The sequence below is a fragment of the Phodopus roborovskii genome, unplaced genomic scaffold, assembly GCF_943737965.1.
Source record: "Phodopus roborovskii unplaced genomic scaffold, PHOROB, whole genome shotgun sequence".
In the NCBI taxonomy this organism is placed as follows: domain Eukaryota; kingdom Metazoa; phylum Chordata; class Mammalia; order Rodentia; family Cricetidae; genus Phodopus; species Phodopus roborovskii.
In genome coordinates, this window is record NW_026126146.1 from 19,930 (window position 1) to 38,411 (window position 18,482).

At 36.0% G+C, this 18,482-nt stretch overlaps 1 protein-coding gene across 1 annotated transcript in view; it reads right to left on the minus strand.

Moving 5' to 3' along the window:
* The window catches only part of Apool (apolipoprotein O like), a 53,681-nt gene that overhangs the window by 19,675 nt on the left and 15,524 nt on the right, over positions 1-18,482 (minus strand). Inside the window, exons 2-5 of the mRNA XM_051179544.1 lie at positions 9,613-9,717; positions 5,146-5,265; positions 2,162-2,216; positions 579-677 (exon numbers count right to left, since the gene is read on the minus strand). Of these exons, the coding sequence (XP_051035501.1) occupies positions 579-677; positions 2,162-2,216; positions 5,146-5,265; positions 9,613-9,717 (379 nt within the window). The remainder of the gene's footprint in view (positions 1-578; positions 678-2,161; positions 2,217-5,145; positions 5,266-9,612; positions 9,718-18,482) is intronic.

Sequence of the window (18,482 nt, forward strand, 5' to 3'; positions counted from 1 at the left end):
CAAAGGCATATTCTCAGTTGAGGTTCTCTCCTTGCAGATAACTCTAGCTTGTGTCAAGTTGGCACAAGACTAGCCAGCATATCTAGGATAAGTACATACTTGGGAATGTGATTCCTACATTGCTTGATAGTGCAGTTTAACTTTATGAGAAATTTTAAATTTTCCAAAATTCCTATATCACTTAGCATTTTTACCAGCAGAATATATGAATTTCAGTTATTCTCCATTCTTCACTACAATTAGTACGTACGGTCAAACTTAACATTTATAAACATAAATATGGTACAGTAAAAATCTAAACATTTTGCTGGGCGGTGATGATACACAACTTTAATTCCAGCACTTGGGAGGCAGATGCAGGTGGATCTCTGTGAGTTTAAGGCCAGCCTGGTCTACAGAGTGAGTTCCAAAGATAGGCTCCAAAGCTATGGAGAAACCTTGTCTCAGAAAAAAACAAAGCAAAACAAAATGTAAACTTTTATATTAACCTTATCTGATATTGTCCAATAAATGCCATGAAGGTAAAATTCAGAAATAACATAATAGCATTCAAAGAAAAATATATTGTATAAACATACCTTTTCTTGCTGAAAGCAAACCTGCCAGTCCTGAAGCTGTAATCACTCCCATTTTAGGAAGAAAATCTTGAGGAGGATTCTTAAGATAGACATATGATTCTGAAGAGAACAGTTAAAAATGAGTAAGAATGACTGATTACAATTGGATGGTCTATATGAATATACTACAGAACAGCTCGAGACTATTATGTTAGAGGCAGACAATAGAATGTTAGAGAGCAGTTTAAATACCCTTCAAATAAGTTATACATAAATTGATATAGACAGAAACAAATGATTTGTTATAATTCTCACTATAAAATCAAATTTACCTTCCACAGGTCATTTAATACTTGCTTTCTTTATGATAGAGATTAATATTACTATTAAATGAACTATGATGCTTAAATATGAAGTACCATAAGACAAATTCCTGATTTTTTTGTTTTACATCCCTACAATGAGGCTTTTGCTGTCACCTGTTTAAACACTGGTAATATCCAGCAAGAATTAATGATATCTTATAAAAGAATTTTGCAATTAGACACTTCTTGCCACCATCTTCCAAAAACCTCCTCACATTAGCCACTGGTTAAAACTAAAGATCAAGATGAGAAGTGAAAATAGCGGAAAAAACATATAAAGCAGAATCAAAAGTATATGTGCTTCAGTATTTTATACATTAAAATTGTTTCTAGATCTGAAAATATACTCTTCTACCATAATTATTTGATGACAATCACATACATAAGTATGTCCCTCAAGATTAATGAAGTATAGCTGGTTACACTGGTGCATATATTAACCCAACACTTGACATGATAAGGCAGGGAAACAATGAGCTCCAGGTTCACCTAGACTGTACAGTAAGACCCTGGCTCAAAAAATATTGATAATAAATGTTAATCCTTAATGCATAGTAAGTAATAATATTTCAAATAAATTTCATTAAGTTTATTGTAGACATCTAAAATTTTAGCTATTTTTTTTTGTTGTCCATACATGTTTATTTTTGACAACTGCTCTAAGCAAGGAATATCAGGAAGTTAAGTTTGCTGTCAAATTCCATTAAGAAGCTTAAGTATCAAATACAATTACTTTCCACATTAGCTGAAACAGTTCAAGACAAGTGATTGCTATATCATTTCTCAGCAATTGATAAAAAAGCATAATGTATTTTTCATAAATAATAACACTATTTAAACTAATTAGCAAAAGAGTGGATAAACCTTTACCTTATGCTTTATAAATATACAATGTGGATTTCAGTCAAAAGTGATCTGAGTTTGAATCTGGGCAATGCCTCCTAGTAATCTTGGGAATGTAGTTAAACTTTCTAAACCTCATTTTCTAATCTGTGAGACAACATTCTGTGGTTATAACAGCATCACTCAGCAACACGATGAAGCTTTAGCATGTAATAAATTGTAAAATAAATAGTACTTACTATTGCTTTGTTATTATTACAAATAAAGTACAGAATCTAAATTCTATATCAGTACAATCATAGTAATGGGTAATATACTATATTTATATTCTTACATTTTAAACAATACAACTTAAAACCATAATACATTTCTAATTACAGATAGTTTGCTCACTACCTTTTCCAAACTGTACTGTATCCATTATCCCATTCTTCATAAAGATATAAACACCCTAAGCAAAAAGAGGAACAAAAGAAAAGCAATGTGAATTTTGAAGTGGTTGATTGACACAATAGCCCACAATTCTGAGATTACATTTAGCTGTTGATTTAGTATTACACTCAAATCTAAAACCAGATTTTATGTTTACTCACTATGAGTATACTTGCTTATCCGTTCTATCTCTTACTTTCAATTTTATTTAACAGTAATTCTGGTGTAGTATTTTCCTCATAGAAGTGGGTAGAGTAATACCTTTAAAATAATCAGTGATTTCACAGGAAAGATACTGAAAATTCTATAATGATTTATCAACTTATTTTATAATGGTCTGGATAAAATGAATGATCTTTAATAAATCATGAAATGAAGTATATCTCAGCACTCACACAAATTGTCTGGCTAATAAGAATGCAATAGCAACAGCATAATGATTTATAGAGAAGAAAACAGAAAAGGCCTAATGAAAAGTGCTTTATCTCTTACCTTTACCTTAGTGTACAATTAGAATGAGACAAAAAAAACTAACGAGGAGTTTATTTTTAAATAGGAACATAAATTCTCCATAAATCCCGATCATATTAACCCACCAAAGGGATTAAAGTTCTAAAGCAATGTTTTTCTGGTTATTTGTTTCAAATTTACCTGAATGTCAAGATACTGTTATATTCATTGAATGGTGGGTATTGTGTCACTTATACTAGGGAGATATGAGTGATCTACTCTGAATCTTGCTATATACCATGCTGGATTCTATTGTGTGACAAGAAAACATAATCCAAACATATGGCCTCCTTGTGTATGAAACCGTGAGATGGAAACAATAACGACATATATTTTCAGTGCAGAAAAACAGAAACAATTGTATTGATGGGAATGAGATGTCTTGATCTACTAATTTTGTCTCAGTTTAAGACTGAGCAGAGATGCTCACCCTTGTTTAAAAACTATACAAACTAGCATAAAACATAAAGTATCACTGAGACATTTCTCCTGAGGGAATGTATTACAAAAACATTAACTGTAGCATTAAAATACTTACTGATCTGTTTTGAGCCATTTAATCATCAAGGAAAACAACTGGTCTTTGGGGAAATTTTCCTTAGCTGTGTTTAGGAATTCACTTTTACCACTAGGGGGCACTGTTACATTAAATTTCAAAACACTAAAGCATATGCTAGGAGCATACACTGAATTTGCACTACATGATGCTACTTTTCACAAAGAAGTAATTTAAATCAGACCTTTTTCTGAGGAATAGATTGCGTATTTAGAAGAAAATTAGAGAGAAAAGTTGTTTACATTGAAGATGAAATACATTTGCAAGTGCCCTTCATCATTTTATTCTGTTAGCATATTAACAGAATAAAATGTTCTTTCAGTCTTAAATTGGGTGATAGTTACAATAGCAATTTAAAGATCTCTCAGGAACAATTACCTCGCTGAAGACACATCTGAGTACACTATAGAAAATTAGGTCTCAAGAGACCTAAGTCTGAATCATCTAGTTTTTGGCAAATAGCCTGAGGGGCATGACTCAGACCACAATTAGTTAAGGTACTTCCCACAGAAATAACATTATTAAGGGTGACTACCACAACCAGTACCCTGGAATTGTATGACAAGCACAAACTTTCAAAAATAATTCCACAGATATGGAATACCATACAGACTCACTGATTAGATATTGCACCTAAGGATGCCATTTTTAAAAGTTTATTGTATTTTCTTGATGATGATGATTGTGTGTGTGTGTGTGTGTGTGTGTGTGTGTGTGTGTGTCTGCATACATATGCATACAGTGTGTGAAAGTCAGTATGAAGTTGTTTCTCTTTCCTCCTTTTATGGGTTCTGGGGATCAAACTCAGGTCACCAGGCTTGCATTGCAAGTATCTTTACCCACTGAGACAACTCAACAGCCTCAAATTTTTCCTTTTAAAAGAAATATATTAAAACTATATATGACAGGAAATCTGCATCTAGCAATCTTAACATGGTAGCATAAACAAGACTTTTACAGTGATACTATCAGGAAATTTCACAAAGCCAAAGCCCCAGTCATGGGCAATTAATTAATGGCATTTATGAGAAGAGCAATTAGTGTTCTCTGGAAACAATCTCCCTCATAGACTATCTGAAGCCAAGTGGTTAGTCCTAAATACATATACATATGAACCACACTAAACAGACTCAACTCTGTGTGTGTGAGAGAGAGAGATGAGAGAGAGAGAGAGAGAGAGAGAGAGAGAGAGAGAGAGAGAGAGAACACATCAATAATAAAGAAGGGGCCATGAAACTGAGAGGGGGTGGTGGGAACACAGGAGGAGTTGGAAGAGGTAGAGGTCGGGGTGAAAATAATGTAAATGCAATACTCATGCACTGATGTAAACACAGTGCTCATATAAGAAATTACCAAAAAATAATAAATGTTAAAACACATATGTATACAATCAGGCTACATTTGTTGGTGAAGTAAATGCTGTGATTATTATTCTAGAATTAGAAAAACACTGGTAACACTATTACTAAGATCCTCACAGTGGAGATGTTGACAACACACAACTAATTTTAAGGAGATAATAAAACAGCACTGTGCTATCAGCTGCCATCTCAGTCAACAATTTCAGCTAAGTCTAGTCTTCCAGCCACCCTTGACAGGGTGTTAGAGATACAAATGAAGCTATTTTGGCCTCTAGCTCAGCCCATTTGCCTGATGAATGCCATTTGAGTGGCCTCAGGCAGTATCACAAGAATAGAAGAATCAGCTGTCTGAACTCTCATCATATTCCTAATTCTCAAAATAAAGAGCCATTATACAATGCTTGGTATTTTAAGCCACTAAGTTTCAAGGAGGTTTCTTCTCTTTTTAAAAACACATCTATAAATACCTGAAACAATTAATCAAAAACACTGATACTTAATCACTATCAAAATAGACTTACCTTGCACCAGCCAAGATAACGAACAGTTGTAGTACGGATAGATGCAAAGCCCATTTGTAAATAACCAGGCTGTTCTTCAACATATTTAGAATGGAGAGGTGGTGCAGTATATATGGGGAGCTGGGGATAGAATAAAGTTCATATCAAAAGCAAATAACTGGGCTTCCTTTTCCAGCATTGTATCAAAACAGGAATCATAATCGATCTTCCTTCTAAAAAATGGCTAAAATTGATTACAGATAGACCCTACATTGCATATATAATAGGATAAACTGAACATAAAAACTACTTAGAAAGGCAGAATCAAGTGATGCCACATATAGAATGACCAAGTGGATGGATGGATGGATGGATGGATGGATATATATATACACATATATATGACAGGGCTTCACTATGTAATCCATGCTACTTAGACTTCACTATATAGCTCAAAGTAATAAGTTCCCAAACTTATGATTTTCCAACCTCTGCTTCCTGATTACAGATGTGGATCACCACACTCAAGAGACATAATAGTTTTAGTCCTAGCATTTTTTAATTAAATTGTATTTAATTGTGTGCGCACGTGTGATTATGCATACATATGCTATAGTGTGCATGTGGGGGTGTATGGGAGTTGGTTTTCTCAATTCACCATGAGAATTCCTGGGACTGAATTTAGGTCATTAAGTTTGATGGCAAGGACCTAATTTTAATTAGCATTTATACTGCTCTAATGAAAACACCAACACCAAAAGCAAGATGGGGGAGGAAATGGTAAATCTGGCTTGCACTCCCACACTCCAGTCCATCATTGGAGAAATCAGGAAAGGAACTCAAACAGGGCAGGAACCTGGAAGTGGGAGCTGACTCAAAGGCCATGGAGGAATACTGCTTACTGGCTTGCTTCTTCTGGCTTGCTCAGCCTGCTTTCTTATAGAACCCAGGACCACTACCCCAGGAATGTTACCACCCACAATAGGCTGGCTGGGCCCTCCCTCCTCAATCACTAATTGAGAAAATGCCTTACAGCTGGGTCTTATAAAGGCATTTTCTCAGTTGAAGTTCCCTCCTTTCAGGTAACTCTAGCATGTGTCAAGTTGATATAAAACTTGCCAGCACAGATTTTTATCTGCTAAGCCATCTCTCCAGCCCTTAACCTAGCAAAATTTTAACTGTAAAAATCTATGAAAAGTAGACAGTTAACTTACATTATATCCATACAACAGACTAGTATAAATTAGGGCAAAATATAAAAATCACAGTCTCTATGATCACATTGCTGGGCATGATGGTGTATGCTTTTAACCCCACTACTCAGGAGGCAGAGGCAGGCATATCTCCACAAGTCTGAAGCCAACCTAAACAACACTGCTAGTTCCAGGTCAGACAGAACTACATAGTGAGATCCTGCTGCAAATAAAATAAAATTAAATCAGTTACACCCACATACAAACATCAGAATGAATTTCAAGAAATTACTACTAAACCAAAAGGCTAAGATATAGAAAATTACATGCAATTTGTCCCATAAGTATCATAAATTTGTAATTAAAATATGTATAAACACTCAAACTGCTTAGCAAAACATATAAGTTATCATAAAGTGTTTTGTTTTTAAGGAAATAATGAAACTGGAGAAAAGGCTAAGCAGTTAAGAGCACTGGTTACTCTTCCTCCAGAGCACCCATGTTCAATTCCCAGAACCCACATGGCAGCTCACAACCATCTTCAACTCCTGCTCTAGGGAGAATTCCCTGATCTAAAATGACAATAAAACAAGTTAAATTCATGACACTAAGGAATGTAGAAAAGACATTTCCAGAACTTATGGTTTGACCATTCATTCTAGTGATCTACAAGTTTCTTGTTTAAAAGATAGTTATCTCATAGTTCTGAAAATTTTTCTATTAAAGGAAGATTTAATTATATTCACTAAACAATAAAACAAGAACATATTGATCCTTTTGTAAAAGATGTTTAACAAGAAAAGGAAAACCAAAAGTTTATTGTTCATCTAGAAACTTAACAAAAAAATTAAAATGATCAGAACACCTCATTCAAAGTATTCTGGCTTGGTATACTGTTACTAGCAAGGAGATTTAAACAGAGGTATTGTTCACATTACACAATAAACATACTTTAACATTCTGTGTGTACATAACATTTTCATCCTTTGGCATTTTCAATTCCTCAAAATTAGACCATGATGTTTATAAAACATTTCCTAGCATATAGCTAATAAATAAATGAATTGATTCCAATTACAATGTACTTGGGAATTCTGTATATTCTTTAACATTGCAAACACAACACATCAGTTTCGATATTCAAAAATCTGAGTCCTTTCAGATAAGGTGGCAGACTGGAAACTGCCACCCTATGACCTAGTGAAGGAGAGGACTCAAGAGTAAGAAAAAGCAGGTTAAAATCCTAGTGAAATAAAGGAAGAAAGAGCAACAGAAATTCCCAAAACAGGGCAGGCAGTGAGAAGATACCTGACAAGTATGGAGAGAAAAAGACTCACAGAAAAGAAGCCAAGCTTCTTGTGCATGGTCACTGTTAGTGGAGGGGAAGCAAAAGATGCCTTCAAAAATTAAGCCAGGCAGTTCTGGTGAAAGAGAAGGAATGCCCTACTTCTAGGATAACCCCCCCCAAACCATCAGAAGCCACAATATCATTCTAAGTCTTGATGAAACAGTGATTCCTCCTGTGGACAAGGCAGCAGCAGAGAAGAATCCTACAAGCTACTCTAAGAGCAGGAGTCAGGCACTCGAGTTACAAAGAACTCATTGCTTAAAACTTAGCTACCTTGAGGCCTGAGAAAAAGGGAACCATACATCAGGGAGTTTGAATTTCATCTGCCACAGCCCTAGGATGAGAGACAGCCCTGGGAAGCACTTGTAGAGAGAAAGTGGTAGGACCCGACACTAATCAGCAGAAGAGTGAAAGTGTCAGGAGGCTCAGCTCAGGCAGTGAAGTTCACAAAGAGAGGTAAATCAACCAGCAGCTACTGGCAACACATCTCACCAACTGTGAATAACACCGAAGTTTGATAGCTCTGGGCCTAAACTCAGTATGTTAATCCGTCTCTGAAGCCCAAACCTATCAACTACGTTCTGCTACAGAGATCAACAACTGTGAAGCACCAGTGGTTTGTTTGATACCTTCACCTGCATCCCTCCAGCAAAGAAATTAATACTCAAAAGACCTTGAAAGCATAAAAACAGCTTCTCTGTACAAATAGCAGAAATGTGGTTGCTTCTCAGAGTACCAACATAATTGGAAGACAACACCTAACTAGAAGATGAGCCACTAGAGAGGGCACAAGCTGAGTGGTATAGTTCAGGTAAAAACTTGTCCAGCACATAGACTGCAAAGGTAAATGTGGACAGCAGAGCCCTTGTAATGCAAAAAAGGCAACTACTAAAGTGAAGGCAAACCTGGCAGACATCAGACTCTTGTCCAATAAAGGCTCAAAGCCAGCATACACCACGGAAAAGACAAAACTGCTTATATTCAAGTGCCCCCCCTCGTAATGAATATACTCAGGGGTATTCACCTTGAAGGAGCCTAGAAAAAAGCTACTCCAACATTTAAATGCTGTTTTCCCATGTGCTTCCCATTTTCTAAACCCTCATTCATTGTTTACTCTTTTTATATATTACATCCTGACAACAGTTTCCACTTCCTTCCTCTGCCCAGTCTCTCCCCTGACCCTGCCACCTCCCATATACCCTACCTCTGTCTCTCCTCAGAAAACAGCAGGTCTTTATCAACCAAACACAGCATAACATGCTACAAGAAGACCAGGCACATACCATCACATCAAGGCTCTAGGAGACAACCCAATAGTAGGAAAAGGGTCCCACAGCTAAGTGAAAAGTCAAAGACAGCCCCTGCCCTCACTGTTAAAAGTCTCACAAGAACACCTTGCTATTTGACCATAACATACATGCAGTGGACCTACATCAAACCCCTACTTGCTCTATGATCTCTGCAGCCTCCATTATTTCCAGTTAATTATTCTGTGGGCCATGTTCTCATGGTGTCCCTGACCCCCTGGTTGCTCAAATCCAATCCTTCCTCGCCCTCCACAGAACACCCTGAGTTCTGCCTAATGTTTGGCTATGGGACTCTGCATTTGCTGCCATTAGTCATTGGATGAAGTCTCTCTGGTCTTTTTGATGAAAATTATGCTAGGCTCTGTTCCCAGAACACTTTTCAGGCAAGACAAACTGTAGGTCAAAGGTTTTTTGATTGAAAATCCCATTCTTAATGGTTTGACATTAAAAAAAAAATCACCATCTTTAAATTATAATTTTGTGTTTCTGCTAAATACATTATGCATTTTAGATATCTCATAACTATTTCTTTATACTTTAAAATATGTAACATCTATTGTGACAGATGTAGTTAAAAACACCTACATAGTTTTATTGTATCTCTATATTGTGCAAAATTCAACTTTGGAAGGCAAATTACCTGTTCTGGTCTCACTAGTTGCTTTTTGGGTTCCTCTTCTTTGGCCAGATGTACATTTATTGATGCATAGATCAAACCTGCAGGCATGGTTGTCAACTTTCCCATCTGCAAAAGACATATAAAAAAGACCACTTTAAGTAAAAAGATTCTCTGTTTTTATGTCCTGATAAGTGTTTGGGGGAATTTTGGGAAATATATTAAATATTCAACTATTTCAAATTAACTTATACAATTACATAAAACCTCTTGTGCTGTTCTAACTATTGTAGAGTGCAAAAATCTTACTGTCTTCTTCAAAGGGTGGTTTTAAATGAATAAATATGAGCTCTTATCTTTACTGCAGTCTCCCAGAAGTGGAAACAGTGCTTGCCTAGCATGCACAAAGCCCTGGAGTCTATTCCCTCACTACATAAACCTACTGTGGTAGGTAACACATGCTTGGAATACTAGCACTCAGGAGGGAGAGACAAAATAAATCCAGAGTTCAATAGTGATCCTTGGCTACATAACATGTGTAAGGCCAGCCTGGGCAACACGAAACTATGTCTCACAAAAAGCAATTGTAAGGCCAATGAGATGGCTCAGCCCTAGCAAATCTGGTAACCTGAGTTAATTCCTGATACTCATATAAAGAGCCAGATGCAGCAGAAATACAGCCTATGGGGAAATGGAAGGTAGAGACAGGAAAATCTTCCAGTAGCTCTTGGGCCAGTTAACTTGGAATATGCTATGCCTCACAAGGAAAAGAGAAATCCTGCCTGAAGAAGGCAAATAAGAGTATCTACTCCCAATAGTTGTCATACTCTGACCTCCACAATCACACCATGGTACAAGCATGCCATGGCACCTGGATGACTGCATTAGCATACACATAGCACACAGGCACACATGCAGTCAAAAACAAAAGGGCAGGTGAGATATGACTCAGCTAGTAAGGGTGCCTGCCACCAAGCCTGACCACCAGCATCCCATCCCCAAGGCTCAGATAACTAACATAAGAAAAGAGACACTTCTAAAACAAGTTGTCCTCTGACCTCCACATGAACACAGTGACACATGTACATCCTAGCACACACAAAATAAGTAAGTAAAAATATAACATTATAGCATGGAAGATTTTGGGGCTTCCTTGTTAATATCATGCTTTCCAGATTCATCCACTTTCTTGCAAATTTCATGTGGCTATAAATGTGTGTAAAGCCTATAAAACTAGAAAGGAGAAAAAGAAATGGTAGAAACAGACATCATGGAAGGATGAAGGTGCACGAAAGCACATAAAGGAGAAGAAACTTGGTACAGGGCAGAATTAGAGGGCAGGGCAGGGTAGTTGAAAAGATGAAAGGAGAAGAAAATCTACTGAAACACATGTTTGAAAATGCTATGGTATCTAATAGCCTGTATGTAAATCTGAAGAAAATTTTAAAACTTAAAAGAAATATTGGGGCTAGAAAGATGACTGAGCAGTCACAAGCACATACTGCCCTTGCAGAGGATCTGAGCTCAGTTCTCAGCATCCACATGGCAGCTCTCAACTGCCTGTAAATCACCTCCATGGGACCCAATGGTTTAGGCCTCCTTGAACCCCACAGGAAGGCAAGTTCAAAACTAGGTCTGGCTATATAACAAGAAATTTCAGATCCATGTCTCTTGCTAATTCTGCTGTTGTTCCTAGACGCACAGTGTATTAATCATCAACTAGATCATTAAAATTATATTACAAAAATTTTAAATTATTAAAAATGATGCCATAAAATATTCTTACCTATGAATCTATGGGATTTTGTTACTAAACCCCTAAGATGATTCTGGGGAATAAGTCAATTCTTATAGTATTTACAAACTATTTTTCCTAAGATAGTCATACTTAGATATAAAGGAAATTACTTTTGAAGTATATGGCCACTTTTCTACCTACTATTCTTAGAGTAGTTACATTAATTCATGCAATGCTGTAATATCATCTAGATTTTAAAATAAATTCATATGAATCGACTGATAATTATGATCTACTATAAAACCAGATTAACATACTGTATAAAAAGGAATCGCTGATGGCATAGCACACTAAAAACTAGAACAAGGGTTGGCAAACTGGGCCAATTCTGGACTAAGCTCTGAGCAAAAAAAAAAATGATTGTACAGCATACTTTAAGTTTTGTAAAAGGGAGAGCAAAAAGAAGTATATGTGACTAGAGACCTTAAATATTCCACAGAGTCAAAAGTATTATCTGACCCTTAACAGTAATACTATAACCAACATTGTCAATATCTTATTTAAAAACAAATAAAGTATTTTTAAGCATGAGAGGAATTTAAGAACACTATAAAATTATAAGTTAAGGTTGTCAATCAAATATCATTAAAATTAAGAAGAGGTGCTCTGCCTTTCACTAGAATGAAAGAAATTGAGTTAAAACTATTTGTAACTGCAAAAATTAATGATTTTTCAAAATCAAATTATAAATGATTTTTTAAAAAGCCAATGAGAATTAAAACTGGTTCCTCCCAAAAGACAGCAGGCCTTAGGAAGGGCATTCTGTAATGTAAAGAGTATAAATAGCCAAGATAAACAGCACATAACTCTCTAATTCCGGTACAACTCATCCCTTATCAGCATTTTTATAATAAAAATAATTGATTCTTGTTATCTGTGATTGCTCTGTTCTATAAAGTAGCTGGGAACCACTGCTCCTGGGGAAAATCCAGGGTTAGCTTCCCATGATTCACTGGTTTTATTTTAATCAATATATAACCTTATTTCACGTTCATTTCTAATTCAAGACATTTTATTTAATATATTTTATTGATTCATTAACACTGACCTCATGGCCAGCAGCACTGTAACTCATGCTTGTATGAAGCTAATCAACATACAAGCAGGAGGAGGTAGCAGGAAAGAAAAGATGAGGAAGAGACAAACATTACCATGTCAACACTAATGAAATTGTATTGGATTACAAGGTATGATCCACATTTTCAGAATCTCAGGAGAGATAATATCTAATACAACAGTTTATGTCATTGAGTGTTAATAATATAGGGATACACAAATGACTGTATAAACCATCAACCTAGACCAAGCCCCTTCTCATCTATTTGGTAGTACAAAGATGACAGATTTCAGAGTCCAATTTGAATGTAAATTATGGCTCAACTCTTTATTCATGATGTGGCGCTGAGAAAGTTAATTCATGTGTCAATGTCCATATGTCTAATGTCACCTATCACAAAGGAACTAACACAGAGAAAATGTTCAGTATATATTAGCTGTTACCACCACCACCATCATCATCATCATCATCATCATCATCATCATCATTGCTGTCATCTTTATTCTCTCCTAGCCCATGGCCACATCTCTAGTCTCATCTAACTCCAGCCAAGTATAATTGCCTCTGTCGAGTCAAGATAATTTTATTGTCAATCAGATCACCATCCTGATTCAAGAACATAAATTGGCTTCCTCTTTCCTAATACACTGCTTATAAATGATAAAACCATTTTTTTAACCTTTCATGTTCTCTGTAATCTATCTCCAATCTATACAGGCAGTCTTTTTTTCTCCCTAACTCTTATCCTGAGCTTTTTATTTCATGTGTCACTGGCATGACCATTTACTTCCCAAGTAGACTATTAACTCCTTAGGGACAGATGGAGTATATACACTTACGTAGGTTTTTTTTTTTTTTTTTTTTTTTTTTTTAGCCAGCAATGACAGGTTTAGCTAGATAGATATAGAGATTCAAGTAGGAAAGATGTGGGCTCAGGAAATCAGTGAGTCAATTGTTTATCATTTACTTTTGGTTGTTTCACAGCCTTTTGGTTTAAATCAAGTGTATCTTTCACTTCTAACGAATTTTGCTCATGAAATCCACCATGACATTTTAAAATGTCAGATCTAATAGCAGCAGCAAATGCTGTGGGCAGGTTAGAACAGTTGCACTGTTGGAGAAAACGGAAGCTGGCCTACATTATAATCTGTCCTCACAGAATTACAACCACAATATTTAGCCTTTTGATCAATACAATTCAGAGAAGTGACTGTGCTTTCTCCTCACTCAAAAGAGAGAGAAATCATATTTCAGACACCTGTGGTAACATGCCTCAGTAGCTGCTGGCACTCTGGAATATAGCTATGCAACAAGTACCTCATGCAAACAGCCAGCTGGTCCTTCAAATGAGATTTGTAAAATTCAATTGTGCTTGCAACATTGCAGGTATAAAATACTTTTAAATATTAGGTTCAGGAACTTAGTGAGTCTATTTCCAGTACCTAATGAGCTGTGACAAGTTGAGATTAGTCATCAAAATACAGGACAGCCATTAGCAGCTTAATAGAATTTCATACTTTACAGTGCCCTGGGGCTAGTTCACTTGTGAAGGTCTAAAAGGCAAAGGTAAAAATGGCACCATCATTGAAGGAACACAAGGCTGTAAAGAAAAATTGGGTTCTAGCTCTAGCTCAGAAACTAATTCACTATGTGACCTTTTGTATATACTATGCCTCAAATTCCCCACATTTGAAAGGAGGTTGCATTACAAAACATCCAGGGTTTCTTCTAATTATGACAATGTATGACAGTAAATGGCAGAGATAATTTTCAAGTATATAATTCTGTAGCAAATAAGCTATTGTCACCCTTTTCCTCAAAAAGAGGGGTCACCAGAAGTAATCACCTTATATTTAATGATGTTGCACTGATGATATCATAAGTTTTACTCACATCAAACATCGAGAATATAGAAATTACAGGGAAGTTTTAATAATTTAGAAATAAAGGTGACTGGTAAAACAGGTACCCTGGAAGGAGGGAGAATGGGGGAGCAGAAAGAAGCCTCAAAGAGGGGAGAATACAAGAGAACAGCAGGGAAGGAAAGGAAATGGACAAATGAGGGAGTAGAGAATCACATGTAACACACTTTATTTAAAAAGACATTATAATATCTAATACTTTGTATGCTAATTTAAAACACTAAATTAAGGGCTAGAGAGATGACTCAATGGTCCAGAAGACCAGGGTTCAATTCCCAGCACAGACATGATACATCAAACCGTATGTGAGCCCAGATTCATGTTCTCTTCTGGCCTCTGTGGGCACTAGACACACAAGTGGTGTACACACAAAACAGAAGCAAAATACCCATACACATGAAATAAAGAATACTAATATTAAGCACACACAATTAAGAACTATTCCCCAAAATTTATTTGCAAACTTCATTCTGAAGGCCTACTTTCTTCATTCTTTTGAAATTACATCATGTATTTAGTGTGTGTGTGTGTGTGTGTGTGTGTGTGTGTGTGTGTGTGTGCGCGCGCGTGCGCGCGTCCTGGTGATGGGTACATGCCATGCACTTGTGTGAAGGTCAGAGTATAACTTGCAGGAGTGGTTCTCTCGTTCTACCACGTGAGCTCTGTGGTTCAAAGTTAGATCTGCAGGTATGGAGAGCAAGTGCCTTAAGCCACAGATCTGTGCCTAAGCAAATGTGAAAAAAAAAATACTAAGTCGTGTCTTATTTGTAAAAAGAAGTATTTAGGGCAGATACTTAGGGCCCTCATCACAGGTGCTATTTATACTAGGATCAATGAAAATAAAAATTAATTTAAAAGCCAGCTCTTCTATCTCACTAAGCCACATTTTAAGACCTCAGTAGATAAATGTGTCGCTGGTGCTATTCTACTGGGTAGTGCAGACTTAGATAGCTTCTGTTATCAAAGACAGTTTTATTAAACAGTGCTGCTTTGGAGCTGCGACATTTAATAACTGGTGATTCTTTCAAAAAGGAGAGATTAAACTATTCTCATATCAATTTTAACTCTATATCTATCCGTTCCGAACATAAAAATGCTGCCTTCAAAGTGGGAGCAAAACTAGTCATGGTCACTATGAAGAAATACAATGGTATTATTCTTCCAAGAAGGAATAAGGGAAATATTAAAAATGAGAAATTTTATCCTCATATGGGATGGGTTTTCCTGAAAAGATGGCCTAACTCTATTAAGTCAGAGAATGGTGATCATAAAAAGGATATATTTTATTTACATTTTTCTCAGTCTTAAATAAAAACATGGATACTGTTCTGGGGATATAAACATAAGAAACAAACTGCTTCCTCCTCCCTGAGTGCCATCTCAGAGGAAACACACCATCCATCATATTCCTAGCTTTGTGTCTCCTTTAGTACTTTCCTTCAAGATTCTGCTGACTAAATTCTGCATAATTGCACCACAAAATGTCATTTTCGAGAACAGATCACTGTGTTTTTCTTTTAACATGGGGTGGGGATAGGGGTTAGGGGCACAGTACAGGTGCAACAGTGCACACAATATGTTCAGGGGACAAGTTTGCAGTTTGCTCTCTCCTTCAACCTATGTGGGTGCGGGGATGGAACTCAGGTCAGCAGAATTGCTCTACTGGTTCTTTTACCAGGTTAATTAATTCACAGACCCAAGAACTGCTAGATAGCACTCACAATGAAGCTTCCCACAACACCTTAATTATATTTGGTTTCTCTTGCTACTTTGAACCTCTCACCAGTTTCATCTTACATTGCAGCAAATAAATCTAAGAAGCTTTACAGTCAATTTGTCCCTGGGTTTGTATCAGTTACATGTTTCAGTACAAATTAATGATAGTAAATCATTTAGTTATTCTTATACAAATGTAAGATATAAAATATAAAGTAATTATATCATCTTTACCTAGTCTTTTGACTTTTTACAATATAGTTTTCAATGGTAATTATTCACTATTACCTTGAATTTTCTAGAATTATTTTATAAAACATGTGGATACCAATTTGGTATTTCCAGCCTAACAATGTTATAGGGACACATAATCAGGTACAATCCCAATCATCTGAAATAAGAAAGAAGAAAATCATATACTTCAGGAAAAGTATTTTCCTTTACTCATACACAATTTGACTAATACATTTGTTTAATGTTTAAAAATCAAATAGTGTGATTACAAAGGAGATTCGTTTCCCTGTTCAGACATTTTGGAAAATGCCTTTTCACATATCATATAATGAAATAGGTTCTTTCACTTAAGCATTAAAGAACAATAACAGCAAGTAGAGACATACGACACATATGTGAAAGTAAAATATTGTCAAGATAAATCAGCTATCTAGAACTTTTAGTGAAGTCCTAAAATCCTAAGGGAAAAGAAACAGAAACACATAATTTAAAAGATCCATCCAAAAACCATTCCCTGAAATCCAATAACAAACTGAAAGAGTTAAAGGACTGCAAGTATTCCAGTGGCTAGCTTTATAAGAAGCTATATTTTTAAAAAAATGTATTAGTCCAAAAAAGAAAGAAATGACAAGAAATAGAAGAAATAAGAAATAACAGATGCAGAGCAAATGATTGTAGAGGAGACACACAACAGTTAGAAAATAAGGAAAATTGCAGTCATTTAAAATCAGATATGGAATGGTCTGTTCTCTGGGAGAAGTATGGTATTGAGACATACCTTACTAACAGTGCCTCCAGTCACATAAATGTTCTCTGAAGACATTGTGATATGTGTTCTTGGTGCATTTAGCATGTTCCCAGAATCTCTGCATACATGGAGTTTGCAAATCTTCATGGTAATTCAATATACTTAGTTTTGTTTAAAGTGCTGCTGGTAAAGGTTTCAGAAAACTGACTTAACAACAAAATCTTCCCCTCCATTTTAGCAGGAAGTATAGAAATATGCAGAGCTTTAGGACTGCCCCCCCAGCGGCTTATCAAGACTCAGATTCTGGGAAATAGACTTGAGTGAGTTCACTGGACCCCTGGATCCCTGAATCCCTGTTCTCAATGTGGCCAAAATGAAAAACCTGTCTTTTCTGCTGTTAATTTGACTCTTCTAATTACATTATTGAGCACTGGTATCTGATCCTGGCTTGGGGTACAGGCTTGACTCCCCAAGTTCAAAAAGAAAATGGCAACTCAGATGGTCCTAACTATCACACATTTTGAGAGATATCTGCCACTAGCACTGTGCTGACCCTAAGTGCAGAAGACAAATGGAAACTCCAATCAATTGCTGGATTCATTTTATTCCAGGGTCATTTCCCATCTTTACCGTTTAGTCAGCATCAACTACTTTCTACCTCTATTTGGGGAAGCAAAAAAAAAAAAAAAAAAAAAAAATGTAAGTTTGCTATATAGGTCTTTCACTTGTTTGATAAGCATTACCCCAAGATACTTTATGTTGTTTGTGGCTATTGTAAAGGGTGATGTTTCACTGATTTCTGTCTCAGTTCCTTTGTTGTCAGTATATAGTAGGGCTACTGATATTTTTGAGTTTCTTTTGTATACTGCTAGTTTGCAGAAGGTGTTTATCAGCTGTAGGAGATCCATGGCAGAGTTTTTTGGGTCGCTCATGTAAACTATCACGTCATCTGCAAATAGTGAGTTTGACTTTTTCCTTTCCAATTTGTACCTTTGATCTCCTTTTGTTGTCTTATTGCTCTAGCTAGAACTTCAAGTACAATATTGAAGAGATATATATAGAGAGGGCAGCCTTGTCTTGTTCCTGATTTTAGAGGGATTGCCTTAAGGTTCTCTCTACTTAGTTTGATGTTGACTGTTGGTTTGTTGTATATTGCTTTTATTATGTTTAGGTGTGTTCCTGTTATCCCTGATATCATGAAAAAGTGTTGAATTTTGTCAAAGGCTTTTTCAAAATCTAGTGAGATGATCATGTGGTTTTTCTTTTTCAGTTTTCTTATATGGTGGATAACATTGATAGATTTTCATATGTTAAACCACCCCTGCAACCCAGGGATGAAGCCTACTTGGTCATTCATGGTGGATGATTTCTCTGTTGTGTTCTTGGATTTGATTTGCCTCTATTTTATTGAGTATTTTA